The sequence below is a fragment of the Falco punctatus genome, assembly GCF_963210335.1.
Source record: "Falco punctatus genome assembly, chromosome: 6".
Classification (NCBI taxonomy): Eukaryota; Metazoa; Chordata; class Aves; order Falconiformes; family Falconidae; genus Falco; species Falco punctatus.
The window spans coordinates 41,306,153-41,321,424 of record NC_137585.1 but is presented as its reverse complement, the minus strand read 5'-3'; the positions used below and the strand labels follow the sequence as shown (position 1 = coordinate 41,321,424).

At 36.7% G+C, this 15,272-nt stretch overlaps 1 protein-coding gene across 1 annotated transcript in view; it reads right to left on the bottom strand.

Moving 5' to 3' along the window:
• ALX1 (ALX homeobox 1) overlaps positions 1-15,272 on the bottom strand; it is a 47,849-nt gene that overhangs the window by 20,940 nt on the left and 11,637 nt on the right. The window contains exons 2-3 of the mRNA XM_080394215.1: positions 13,679-13,983; positions 10,120-10,248 (exon numbers count right to left, since the gene is read on the bottom strand). Coding sequence (XP_080250341.1) covers positions 10,120-10,248; positions 13,679-13,983 — 434 coding nt within the window. The remainder of the gene's footprint in view (positions 1-10,119; positions 10,249-13,678; positions 13,984-15,272) is intronic.

The following is a 15,272-nucleotide window of genomic DNA, read 5'->3' as shown; positions in this document are numbered from 1 at the left end:
GGGCTCCTTGGCAACTGCAGCAACAAAAAAGAACGAGAAAATACTCCGTTTTCATTTCCTGCAGAAGGCTGGGGAAAAGCCATGTTAACAACACATCTCCCCAAACTCTTAGTCTGCCCAACTCCTTGTTCGCACAGACGTGCATACATACAGGCACACGCACACTTCCACACCCACTCACATAAATGCAGCTTGCCTTTCCACACGCACACACACACACAGAGCTGGTTGGCCACACCTCAGTCATCTGCTCCTGCAGGTGATCTGCTGAGAGGTAATGGAGTGAAATAAGGTGCTTGGGAAGGATATTGAGAATTTTTCCTCCTTTGTGTGGGCCTCCTGAGATCTACAGGAGGAAAGAGGCTCAACTGAGAGTTTCAGAACTTTCTAGTTCCGATCCTTCCCTCCTCCGTTCAACAGTTTTTAGAAGACTTTCAAACAACAGCCCACAGGAGACCCTCTACAGCAGGGGTCCTCAAACTTTTTAAACAGGGTGCCAACACGCGGATGCAGTGGCAGGCAGTCATCTGCAGCTGCTTGGTTTCCCCCCCCCCCAACCCCGGGGGGGGGTGTGTGTCTGTAAATACTGGGGGCTGGATTGAGGACCCTAGGGGGCTGTATCCAGCCCGCGGGCCATAGTTGGAGGACCCCTGCTCTACAGCTTGTCATGACCCTCAGCTGCCTTATTACTCCTTAATTAACCCGCCTGAGCCAGTTTTGACTTATAATCAAACTTTTTTGCTCTTCAGAGAACAGGTGGTTTACCCGGAGATTAAAAGACATGTCTTATCTGGACATGTATGAACCACTGTCTTGCTTACAAAAGTTCGTTGCATTCAACCACACAGAATATTCCCAAAGAGAGCAGTACATCTCTAATGGCTCAAAATTCAGGGATTCTTTTGTGTCCTGTTGCCTGGAAGGTTTCTCCAATCCTAGTACAGATTTACAGATTACGACAAGAAGGAAGCAAGGGACCCTGAAAGAGCTGCAAAGTGTGGTAGTTAAGTGTGCAGCAACTGGGAGGTCATCTGCTAAGACTCAAAAAGCTTACTGCCTCCTCAGACTTAATGTGTTTGGAGCCACATAGAATAGAGTACAGAGGAAAGTAGTAAAAAATGTAGTCACTGAAAGCCTATAAAATCCAGAGAATATCTCCACTTTGCCTGAAAGCCCAAGCTGCACACATTCTTAGTCATGAACTGTGAAAATCAGAAAACCAGTTATCTGTAGAAAAATTGTTGTCTTTTGGGTTTTTTGTTCAGGAACATTAGAAACTTTTAATTGTACTTTTTAACTTGTACATGAAATGTATCATTTTGTGGGTACATATATGCTTCTTGCAACAGCATTGTTAAGACTAAGCAACTGTTGGGAGTGTTTTTTCTTTCTTCCTACAAAGCAAGTCACCCATTCCTATTTCTGGGCTGTTCCATTTCAGTTTGTTTTGCTGGTACAACTCTTTACTGAATTGAAACAGTGAGCTGATACAGCTAAAAAAGAATGTGGGGGGGAGTTGGAGACATTTCAAACACATGCACAGAGAACCTCATTCTTTTTTTATGTTATTTCCAGGCCAAATAGTCAGCCTTAAAACCTTCACAACAGGATGAATTTACCCAGGGAGACACTAGTTCATCTGTGAAGCATCTAATACAGAAGCTAATTCTGAAGGAGCTCATCATCTGCAAAGCTAACACACATGTGACAGTCTTGTCTACCTGACTTAATAAGATTTCTTTCTAAGAAACACTATGCCAAATGCTGCAGTTGCCCAGGCTGCACAGGTATAATTATGAGAAGAATTTTCCCAAAAAATCTGTTTAAATAGGAACGTGTATGAATTTACCTTTAATATAATCATGATGGGAAGACTTCAAGAGGTTCAGAAGCTCAATTTGGAAGTGCCCAATAACCTATGTGGTCTGGAGGCATCACAAAATCACCTTTTTCCCCCATATTTCTAGTAGTTTGGTTTGCAGCAAACTAAGTTTAGTATGACCAATTTTCCTGATATTTTTATCCTAGACAAATCTCTTTCAATTTAATTTCAGTGAGATTGCACAGGTGTAAATGAGAACAGACTACAGCTGCAAATCCTAAAACATACTAATGTCTTGTTAAAGAAATATGTGAACAAGTTATTAATTCCTAAAACTTTCAAAGGGATGCCCTAGGTTTCTTCCTTAGAAAAAGGAATCCAAACTAGAAAACTTAACTTGAAAAGTGTCACAAGTTGCTAGGAAAACTTTACATCTTCTCTCATGAGACAGTTATGTGTTTTGAAAGATTGTTTCAGTCATATCAATTTTCTATTCATTTTAGTTGGTCAGGTCACTTCACTTTTGACATTACATTTTCAGGTTTTAGCAAGGATTTACAACATAAATATCTTGTAGTGAAATTTAGGTGCAGAAGGTATTCCTGTATTAAAAATAAATACAGTAATGTTTTACAATAAGTCAAAATTATCAGACCTTCTTCTGGTATGTTGGAAGGAAAAGGGACATTATGTACATGAATTTAAAAAAAATATTTTTCCTCTTAAACTCTTGTGTGATCCATGAACTATATAAAAGGCAATTCAGAGACTGTGAATGAGGCTATACATACAGCACATCTCTGGTTTCTGTTAACATCACAAACAACTTGAGCTTTGCTCTTGTGGTTACCATGAAATTACCAGAGCCCTTCAATATATTTACCTACTGTATGTTTTATACACACACATACACACCCTTCCCAGTGGAAAAAAAAGAAATAGAATTTCATAGCTGTGACAAGAACATAACTGGAAAGTTATGGTTGTTAACATGGTTATGATATCATTTCCTAAGTATATGACCTTCTGCTTGACACGGCAGAGGAAAATTAGCTGAGGTAATTGGTCATCCCATCTGATGTTACTGCCTTTTTTCTGCTAAAATTTCAAGCTCCTGGAGCTTCAGTCTTCTTACACAGCACCTGGAGAAATAACATAAAGTCAAATCTCCAAATTTTCTGAGAGTTTTACTATCACTTACCCATCTTTGGTTCTCCCATCACCAAATGTCTTGACTCACACTATTTGAGCCACCTACCTATCCAGACTGGTGTCTGTTCCCAGCAGACACACATATAAGCCCACACAGCTTTTGTTTGAGTGGACATGCGGTTTAGTACTTCACATAGGAAATGTTAATCTCTTTTAAGATGTCTAGATATGAAGTAATAAATTATTATTGTTATTATATTGCATAATGTATGTTATGTTATATTGTACATTATTATAATTACTCTAGTAAGTAATATGGAACTACACATTGACTGTTTTCAGGCTGTTCCTGGGCATTGCAAGGGAGAAAACAGTGGCACTAACTGAAGAGTTAAGAATTTACCTAATTGTAGAAAAGTCAGGGACTGATTTGTTAAATTTTTGTCACTCCTCTCTTTATGTGAAGCAACAATCCTTGCGCTGCCAGAAAACATGAAACCTGTGCTTGAACAAGGAGCTACTTTAGGCAGATTAAATGAAATCGCTGTTTAACTGCTCAAAACTGCTAGTTTACAACTTATGACCTGCAGGCTACTTCTAGTCCATCAGCACAATTAATTTGGTCTGTCACTTGCTACAGTATTTTTTTTCTGGGGACCGCTTCAGGACATCCAAACTATGGGCAGAGATTTGCCTGTACTTCCTGAGTTTGCAGATTTGTAGATTCTCAGAATAATTTAAACTGACAAGGACCTCTAGGATTATTATTCCAAACCCTTGCTGACAGCTTAGAATTTAGATCAGGATACTGAAGCCCTATCCAGACAAGTTTTGAGTAGCTCCAGTTACAGAGATTCAATAACTTCTGTGGGCAACTTGTTCCAAGGCTTTACCACTCTCATTGTATTTTTTCCTTTAGACAGAATACTTCTTGGTATTATTTGTGATCATTTTATTGGAGCCATTGTACCTAATGAACACGAGAAGATCATCTGTACTGTATTGGATTCAGGCACATATGAGAGAGATGCAGCACCCCATTTTCAGATATGTCCATAAAATGCAGGTTGGCCCTTGGTAGTGAGAGGTTTAATGCTACAGTTCTAAAATAATGATAGATGCATTCAGTCCACATTTGGGCCTTACACATGGTGAACAAAATGACAACCTGTTCATTTGATTCCATGCTTAACAAGTTTGCTAAAGTGCAAAATAATGCAGGATTCAAAAAGTCATCAAGCTTTCATTCTTGTATGGGATGTTTTCTAGATAAACTGTAACTTCTCCATACTGCAATCTCAAGGCCAGTTACAATACAAATTAATTATATTTCACATTTATGATACAGTTAAAGACAAAATGCCATACTTTGAAAAATATTATTAAAAAAGTGTTTCTATCTCAGAAAAAAACGGATTTACCTTACAATTAAACCCCAGTTAAAGCTACTTACACACTTAAAGAAATACATGTTTCACAAAAAAAATATAACAAAGCGAGAAGCCGAATATTGAGACTGCAAGAAGGACCACATACAGTGATGATTTAGAACTAAGAAAAAAATTAAAGCACAGTGCACAAACTATTTTGTGTGGAACAGACACCACCCAAAAAGATTAGAAGTGTTACTCTTGTTGGAAGATCAGCCACAGCAGTGCAGCAGTCAGCACATATGCAGCGAGCAATGTACCATCCAGGTGGTGGCCCAGCCTGAGATCCATGCTGTCACAGCTAGACAGCATGAGTATATAATAAAACTTCTTTGAAGCTAGCTCAGATATGTCTACCACATCTACTCCTACTTAATCAGTGTACCCATAGCCTTAATGAACTATTGTGATTAACTGTCATTTATATGTCTATTACAGTTAAAAGAATTTTTAAGTCATATAACATGTGGTGTCTAATATATGCCATATGAAAGATTTAATTGGAGCATGTAACTTTGATTATTGCTAATGAGAATTACCCATATGTACTAAGGCTAGAGCAGAACTGTAATGATGATCCAAGGACTTAGTACATAACACATGTATACTGATACCATTTCTACACTCTTTGATTGCCAAAACATATCATGTGATGCCATGCTGTTCAACTTATTTGTTTTATCAGTCTGGTGGATGGAATGTAAACTTCAGCCTCTTCCTTCTATTTTTTGACATTTCAACACTCTCCCTTCTTTCTATACCTTCTGTATCACTCCAGTTCCTGTACCATTGAAATGCTTTTGTCTTCTTGGGATTCCCACCTGCACTAGGCTGTTTTTTTCCACCAAAAATAAAAAAGATTAAATTCAGTCCTATCCAACTATTGCCTGCATTTTCAAGTAAATAAAAGAATCAAACAATACCTTTTACATGTGATAGCCAGAGGGAAAGCATAATGGTGTGACAATATAAACCCTTCAAAAGAACTTAGAAGAACAATGGCAACAAATGAACCAGACTCAAAGAGCAAACAAGAAGAAAAGATGCAAAGTATGGAAAGAGTCTACCCAGGGGAAGAGTGTTGCCCCTTATACCTGCTTTTCAAGGATACAATTTCATGTTTATTTACATACTGATGCACTTACATTTATAAACATAACATCTTTATAAATTTAACTCATTCAGGGAAAGCTAGGTCTGTGTGATAACAGTGTAGGCTTTTGATCAAATTTCACTCTCGTGTGTCTGAATAAGGAGGGGATGCAAATGAAATTTTGTCTCAGGTATTTTGTTCCCTTGCTACTTCTCATACTTAAACATTAAACCTGAGAAGGTCAAGTACCCTTTATAACATTAGCCTTCTCACTAGGCATGGGACAGCAATAGTCAGGTAAAGACCAATAAAGTAAGAGAAGAGCAAGGCTAACTAATCATTTTATTGTTCCTTTCCTACCACACAATGTATAGATTTATGTAAGATGACTATAAATATCTGCAGTTGAACCAGGCATTGGAGAAAAATTACATTTTTAAAGATCGTCTTACCTATTTTACACCTTATACTTTAGGAAGAAAAAAATAATCTACTAGATTTTCACCAACTTTGAAGGGAACCGTCCCTTTGACTAAGTATTTGTCATTTGACTGAGCACAAATGTCTAATATTTATCCAATCACCAGCTGCCTCCCCCTGAAGGGTGTATCCTTCTCATAAGTCCTGTTCATCAGCACTGTAACAATGTCTCAGATATCCCATGACATCTTTATTAACACTAGACACTATATTTAGGTGATCAAATCAACTACTGCTTGTTTAGTGACATTTACTAGAATGAGTTGAAATAAACATCTCCATGAAGTGAATGTGCATTCATTTCCCCACTGATGTTAAGATGCCCCTCTCAGCTTTCATACCATCAGCACAATATTGCTAGTTGATGAGGCTCAAAGTGTCTGGGATAAAAGTTTTACCCAGTGAATTGTTTTCTGAGTGCACTTAAGATGACTTAGACTACAATGTCTTGCATCTGCAAGAGAAACTTGAAGCTTAAATACTGAAACTAATGAAATTTAAACCTTTTACTAAAATGAATGAGAAGTACCATATATAACACTTTCCTAGAAAAAAACTGATTTTTAGCATAGTGTTGTCAAAAGTTAGATATTTCATCTGAGTGAAAACTTAACAATGCTGTGGTATGTTTAATGCTGAAGCTAAATAAAAAAAAAACCACATGAATAACAGATGATTATCCTTCTCTGCAATCTAGGTGTTGCCAGTGTAATTAATAGAAGATGTATGTGTGCAGAATTTGGATAGTTTAGGACACACTGAACTTCTTGGTAGCCAGCTGAGCCACTACTTTGCACATTAAGTAGCACCTGAAGCCAACATACTGTGAAAATAATTAAAGTTATACTGAATTAGCAAAGCAAACAATTATGATCTAGGAAAAAACCTAAATTGTGTATTACTATTTTGAAGATAAAGATGTGTAATTTAATAGCAAAATTAGACTTGATTATAGAAATGTGGGTTGGACCAGGCCACCTGCAGAGACCTCTTCCAACCTCAAACATTCTCTGATTCAGAGCCAACCTTCTATCTGAAATAAGATTAAAAGATCGTTTCCTCACAAGAAAACATTTCAGGTTGTATAGTTGTACAGTACATAGCAGCAGCATGTTCTTAATCTGTACTTGATGAAGATAATTGGTAAAGAGAGTAAGCAGGGGTCTCCACACCCTCTGCTGACTGCAAAAGGGACTGATGTTTCTGCTGGAATGCAAGTGGGATGTCCATTTTGTGAACATAACATATCCACGATAGGATTCAAAACAGAAATCTTTAGAATGCAAAATCATATAATGCACACCAGAAATTCACATTTGTTCCCGTTCCTTCTGCCACACAACAGTAAATACCTCAGCTTGATTTGATCCTTTTTCAACATTCATCCTATATTTTTTGCCAGCAACAGAGTCTGTTTTCCCCTATGTTTATAAAGGCTTCATAAATAAGCTCTAGTGATCTGTGTTCCACAATCCTCAAGAAAAACTATTTACTCAAAAGTATGGCAAAGCTTGTTCAGTATTTACTGATTTCAGGGTCTCAATAAGAGTGCTTGTACATGGGGGCAGGGAAGGGGAAGAGAAGGGGAAGGGAAGGGAAAATATTTTATTTCTTTTCTTGCATTAACTACACTGAAATAATGGAATTGTTTGGGAAATCAATCTATAACACTAAAACCAAATATGCAGATAACAATTTTAAATAACTTTCTACCTGAAATGTGGGATACATTAATAGGTTTATAGCAAGTCAAGTACTGTATATTTATTTTCTTTAAGTGAGGCAGTTATAAATGATCATCTAGTTCAAAAGATTTGAATGTAGTGATGTTAGTGGTTGTTTAATATAGATTTTCATTCTCTCAAACATTCTCATTGGAAATGTTATTTATGTGATACAGACATGGTTTTACTGAAGGTGAGGATTTAAGAATGTGAAACTACGAAGAATTACCACCAGGTTAGCAAGAATGTGAACTTGCATTGACTCTTCTGTGATAATCGCCTGGATACCTGTTCATAGCCCAGTATACAGCAAAGGAGCCACCTTCTTCACTGAGGAGTAAGATGCCTTGTTTTTATCATGTAGCCAAACTATGCATGCAAGCACTCAGCTGAAACAGCCAATGTGAAGTGGACTCACTCCTTCATTTAGCTCCTTGTTCCTGTTCATGAAGTACAGTACAGTGCAGTACAACACAACTCTCACATGCAAGTGACCAGACTCAATTACATGTTTGTGCCTGTTGACCTGCAGTGTGTTAGTCAGTGATTGTAGGTGAGTACTACACATTTATGTTTATGAATGAGTATATATTTTATATTTCTATAAACATTAGTGATGCTTTATTTAAGATTATGGTACCAACATTTCTGTTTCAATGTCTTGTTTTTAAGAACTTATAAATTAATGGTAGAAAGTTTTGCCAGCCTGAAATTTAGTTCTGTCATCAGCCTACAAAACATGTTTTGTAACAAATTTATAAATAGAAATCCAATTAATTCACTCATCTTTTTAACAATCTGAAAGTACAGAATAGATATTTCATTTGGTTTAGGTTTTTATGATGATACTCTCATATAATTAAAAAATGTTTCTTTTTTAGAAACTTGAATTTTAGGACAACCATTTCAAGTGTTTACCAATTGTTTATATTATTCCATTATCTTATGCTCATGAAACTTCTGTCAGTTGGGTAAATTTCTAGATGAAGTCCTACTAAAATTACAAAATTAACTTGGAGACAGAAAATTTATTCTAAAGAACTGAGTCAGGCCCAAAGCTTAAGTACTATTCCTTTTGTCATCTGTTGTGATGCTATAGATAAATCAGGTAGCAAAAGATACTTGAATACCTTGAGTAAGATCTGTGAGTGATTGTGCATCTATGTCTTTGTGAATCTGCCTAGGAGTGCTTAAGGTCTTTTTGCACACCTCCACCTACATCGGTCTCCTCCTACTTAAACTTAAATACTGAGTGTGTCATGCAGTGGTTTCTGATGTAATTTGAGCTAATGCACAATTACATTATAAAATAAAAACAGGCAAAAGTGCCACCAAATCTGAAACTGTTGTACCCATATTCTGTGCTGCTGGAACACAAACCAGCTCTGTCCCAGGCATCAAATCTAGTAACATGCAACTTTTTCAGAGGTAAAGCAGTTTAAGCTGGGTAGATAACACACGGGCCCAAGGCCTCTGGTTCAAAACTAATCACATTCAGTCAATGTAGAGCATGACCAAAGCAAGCTCTTAAGGTTAGCAGAAACTCTGCTACCTAATGAACTAGAAGAGCACCAGGACAACAGCAGTGGAAGGATTCTGCCACAGGGACCCATACAAGATTTCTGCTTTGTATAGTACTTTTTTTTTTTTTTTAGTTATGTGGTAAAAGCGCTGGGAAGCTAAAGACATGAAAAACAATGGTTTCAGAATAAAAGTATTCAATGTACTAAAACAAGCAAGAAGAAAAACAATAGCAGAGAATGAAACAAGGCAGTAAACCAAGGGACTGGAGAACAGAGACAGAAGATTATGATCTTATTACACAGTATACCTTACGGGGGGGTGGGGGGGAACAACCACATGAAAACAATCAACTACTGTCTGAGAGAGCTTTTCTGTCTCTCTGCCTCCCTCTCCCAGATACATCCATTAAATTCTGATTGTACGTTGCCGTAGTAAGGTTTCATGCTAGGAGGAGACTACTTGTGTTCAATGGTCTGTTGAGGTCCGTAAAGAAATGGTGCCTGTTTAAAAGGAAGTTGTCTAGAGATCAGATAGTTTATGCCTCATCTTACTAAAGCATACAAGACCAGAGTTGTTAAGTGATTCAAATCCCTGCAAAATTTTACGTGCAGAGAAGATTTAGCTGCACAACCGCATTGCCAGCCATTCTCAGTACATAACTTATGCAAAACTCTGCAGCTCCTATAATTGTTTTAAAAAAACTTGTATTTTAAGAGTTAATTATTCATATTAGATGTCAAAACTGTTGTTCATGGTGGTAGGTTCTGTTGACATGGCTAAGGAACACTGAAACCTAACACAGGGACATCTTCATGCATCTTCTGTGCACATATGAGCCCAAGGATGGAAGAGAAGGTAAATGCAGAACCAAAGTACTACTGGTCTTTACCATACCTGAGGGTAGCTGTCAGTCCTTGGAAGAACAGATATGTCATAGGTGGCAGCAAAATGGCTCTTAGCTTGCTGGATCTGACCATAGCGTTCTCTTTTCCTCCATTTTGCTCTTCGATTTTGGAACCAAACCTATAGTATATGTGGAAACAATCACCAAGGTAAACTCAATTACATACTGTGCAAAGAGTTTTAGGAAAAAGCCAAGAGGTTTTGGACAGTAGCTTTGGAAATTTCTGTTTATCTAAGAAAGGGAAATTTTCTGTCTGAGGATGAACGTCTAGCAGTTTCAATCTTCTCAGTGTCAGACTTGCTTAAGTTTTTTCTGGATATTTTAAAAGTTTATATTATTTTCTTTCTAGCATCTAAAAAAAAAAACCGCAGAGGAAAGATCAGTCTGTCAGGAAGTGCTAATTCTGACAGAGTTCAGTTCTGTAGAGGAAAATCAATTAGAAGCAGCAAGTCAAATTGTAAAGAAACTTTCTCTTCATTTCACCCACCCACTGATTTGATATGACTATCTATGATCTGCCTCCCAGAGGTATATATAATCTTTACCAAATTCAGTAATGAAAAGGCAGGGAGAGCTGGCACCAGGACAGTAGTCTGCAATGCAGAAAAGGTTTCTATAAGGAAGGCTAACAGGGCAGGAAGATAAAAAAGAATTATGAGATCACTTTTAAAACTATTGTGACATTTTTTTCACATTTGTGTTAGGTGATAACTCTTTTTGAAAATCTAAAACTAAAGAATGACACTTTACATTTAGACTATGAAATAATTTAGACCTGAAACAATGTGTTCTTGTCAACTAAAAGCTATTTTCTTTATGCTTAAATAACCTTTGCACTGTTCTGTAATGTTTTGAGTATCAGACATTATCTCAAAACCTATTATATGCACATTTCTTGCTGTGTCTGATACCTGTCACTCTCCTGTGGTTTTCAGATTTATTTTTTTCTTTCAAACAGTTAAGTTTGGACTGGCTAAGGCTTATCCTTATGCATTAAATGGATTGCTAAAAAAGTAATTGTTCCTTTATAAAAGTAATATTATCTAACTAAGCCTTTATTGTTCAACTATGAGCAAACTCATTCCAACTTTTTTTAAATAAGTCACACTACTAACAGAACCATTACATTTTTTTTTTATGGAAACAATACCATTGGTTAGTCTTCCTGCTAAATAGATGGCGAATCTATTTGGATAGATACAGACAATAAACAATTTTTTTAATATATATATATAGACACTGCCTGTGAATCCCATTTTGAGGGGTATATTCTTATCCCTGATGGTAGGATATTTAAAATAACACTGGTTTATAATTCTGGTTTTGCCTTGATCTTTGGAGAACTCAACTGTCCTTTGATGCTGCTTAAGCATATGCTGTTTAATTCTGAAGGACTTGTTGCAAGTTTAGTATGTGCAATCTTTTAAAGTGTACTCAGCAATCAAAGCAAGGCCTGTGCAATATATGCTGAGTATATATTGTTAGGGACCTTGTTGGTAAATTTGTGTTATTTATGATGCCTGAGGCTCAGCAAAAAGAAAAGAAAAAAAAAATTCTGTCTCCACAGGAGGCATTAAGAACACACTAAGGGAATTTAATCTTGAGGCTTTTTCATTGAAAAAAGAGCTTGACAATCTCCTTAAAAAGGGTGCCAATTACTTCACTGACATGCAGCAGGAAAGAGAACAACTTAGATAAATTAGGTTCAGGTTGGCGCTCTCTGCGTGTATGCAGGACAAATATTAAATTGGATGTTGATGAAATGGCGGTGAAGGGAAATGTGGGTAAGGTATCCAGCTGATCACTCTGCTAAACTAAATCAAACAATTTGCTTGAATTTATAGAAACTAAAGGGAAAAAGCGCACATTTTTTTCCTTTGACAATCCCCCAAAATGTTTCTGTTTACATCACTTTACTAGAAACTGACTCTTGGCAGAGATAAAGTAACCATTTGCCTCCACAAAGCAATATAAAAATCTGCTGCTTGTTATCCTTGAATTGCCAGATGCTTGCCTCTAATGATGTAAGGCCTTTTAAATTGCTTAATCTTGTGACGGAATACTGTTGCTACTCGATAGAAATGATCACCGTTTCCTTTCATATTTAGCATACGAGAAATGCAAAGATCAATAATCTTTTAAGAAAGGGGAGAACAGGTTTAAATAAAATAGAAATAGATGTTCTGTGAAAGTTTGGTGCAGTCATACAGAGTCATAGTTTACTCTCATTTTTCATACTTTTACAATATGAAGCTTCTAAAACTTAGGGAAAAAAGGTGACAAAAAGTCAGTTGACCCATTTTAGACAAATTCTCCCCTCCCTCTTCTGTCAATTAATTTATTCTTGGACTAGGTCTCATTATTCCAGATTTATGCAATTGTAAGAATAGTATTTCAACATTATGCATTTCAACATTACGGTTGAATAGACATGAAAAGAACAGTTCTTTACAAATTAATCGGCTAAGTTCATTTCTGAAAGTGATCCTGGATTAATTTCAGTTGTATGCATGTGCACTGATGTCTATTTCTCTATATGCATGTGTGAGTATGTGTTTAATTACAAGTTGTGAAGTTGTTATCATATTCAAGTGACTAAATTAAAAAAATTAATCGCAGTCTATAAGAATCGACAGGACTTCCTATCCTCTAAATTGAAATTATGATTATTACCAGAATGGGGAATATTTCTAAAAACAGGATAGACTCCAAAATGCAGCTCACAGCCTTTTCTAAGAAAAGATCTCTAAACGGGTTAAGGGCTACACTTCCTGGATATTCAGCTTCTTTTCTCACCATTACACATCCAAAGCCATAAATGTTGTTGAGGTTACTGTACAAGCACATACCGCATGAATCGGCTTTGTAGGCAGTTAAGATACCCAAATACTGCACGAAGTGGTGAACAGCATGCTTTGTTCCAAAAATTAGCATAACATTATCCATCCGCTGTGCAAGTTTAAAAGACAACAAATGTACTTCCCAATTTTTTGATTTTTTAAGTTATTCCATTCAACAGTGATGAAAGGATTACATCCTTGCTTTACACAGACACATATATTTATCCACATTTATGTATGTGCAGTTTCACTGCATGCTCCTTAGATAGAAATAAGGAATTTGATTACTTTTTAGATTGTACTGTTCATGCCATAACACACACAGAATCCTCTGCGTCCTAATTCTGCATCATCATCTGTCTGAACTACATGCAACTCATCTCTTTAGCAGGATCTTTACATGTAACACACAATTTATTCACTGCCTGGAATGCTGACAGCAAAAAGGACTACCAGAGATCAAGACTGCTTTACTATTGATGTTATCTTCTCATCCTTTAAACAAGTTTCTAGAACAGCAAAACAAGCTATTTTTTAAAATAAGAAGTTATTTCAGTATTGCAGCATAACAGCTCATATCCATAAAGAAATAAAGCAAAACGAGCTATTTACTTCAGCTTTACAGGCTTTTGTACAAACCCCAAGAGTGTCATTTACTAGTTCCTACAATGCACAACTTGTCATGGAAATGCTGAAGTTTGGTTCCTACCTGGACTCTGGCCTCAGTGAGCTCTGTTCTGAGAGCTAGCTGTTCTCTGACATAGACATCGGGGTAGTGAGTTTTCTGGAATACTTTCTCCAGTTCCTCCAGCTGCAAACTGGTGAAAGTTGTTCTGTGTCTCCTCTTCTTACTGCTGGAGACATTGCTGTCACACTTATCACCGAGCTCATCCAGTTCCCCTTTCTCCTGCATCCCTTTCACCGGAGACATCCTGAGGTTGTTGCAATTGTCCATGGGCCTGCTCAGCTCTGTGTGAAGAGGCTGTCCTTCCACTTTAGTAATCCCATAGTTCACTGTACACAAGGTGGGGGAGGGAAATAACTAGTTAGAGAGGGGGGGCTTTAGATTCAAAAGTTCATATCAAACAGTTTCACAGGGAACCAGGTCCTATGCGGCTGCATGTTTCTATAAGAGATGGTGGAAGAGGAATCTGTAGCATTAACAACAGACAGGGTGAAAGTACTAAATCACACAGAATTTTAACTGAGAATTGTATCTGAAAATATCATCTAAAACCTTTCAGTATAAGGAGACTGCGTGAAAGTACTTGAGTACTTCTACTCTGCCACTAAACTGGTTAATAGTCCGTGAAATCAGCTTCAAGTATTGTTGCACAGATAAGGAACCTTAGCCCAAACAGATTTTCATATAAGATAAGTGGCATAAAGCTATTGACAAATGTGCCTTTAAACTTGGAAGCAGATGTAGAAAAACTATTTCTATGAGAGTAAAAAATAACTGTGAAGTAAACTAAATAGCTGTAAACTGACAAATCAAGAAGCGATTGAAACCGAAAATTAACTTTGCTTTACAAACTCAATAGATTCCATATACCTTCTTTCGGATTTGTAAAGTGGAATTGTTTCCAATTAAGTTTGTTATGCTTAGAAAATACAGAGACTTTCTGCAAAATGATAACTTATTAAAAGAGATCGTTTCATATACTTTGTATAAGGATTGCAGGAACTATTTGTCTTTAGGTAAAATCTGAGTAGGAGAGAGAAGAAATATTCCTCCGTAGCTTCTTAATCAGAAATGGAAATATTTCCTACTCTTTTCGATTTTTACACGTCTCACATCACTGAAAATGTCATGCGATATGTTACAAGATTCGAAAAGATTTTGGTTTTCTTTTTTTCTCTGACACAGGCGAAAAAAGTTTAGAACTCTATTGAATTTAAAATCGACAAAGATGGCATGTAGCACATGATAAGAAGCTTGCTTTGGGATTTTCTTACATTCTGAGTAATTTCTTTCCTTTCAGTCCGAGCTCATTTTAACCAAAAACAATTTTTAGACACTTGCTATCAGCACACATGTATATAGGAAATGCCCCAAAGCCCCCAAGGTACACATTAAAGAAAAACTTCAATGTATAAACCAATTTTCTGTAGGGTTGGTTGGTTGGTTGGTTTTTGTTTGGTTGGTTTATTTTTTTAAGTTGCACTTGCAGAAATCTGTCATTATTTCTCGCAAACTGTTTCGTACGTTCTGAAAAACTAATATTTCAATGCCTCTGTGAAGTCAAAACCTGTGAGATGTTGTTAGTCTCCTTACCGTAGCTGGTGTTAACCACATTTTC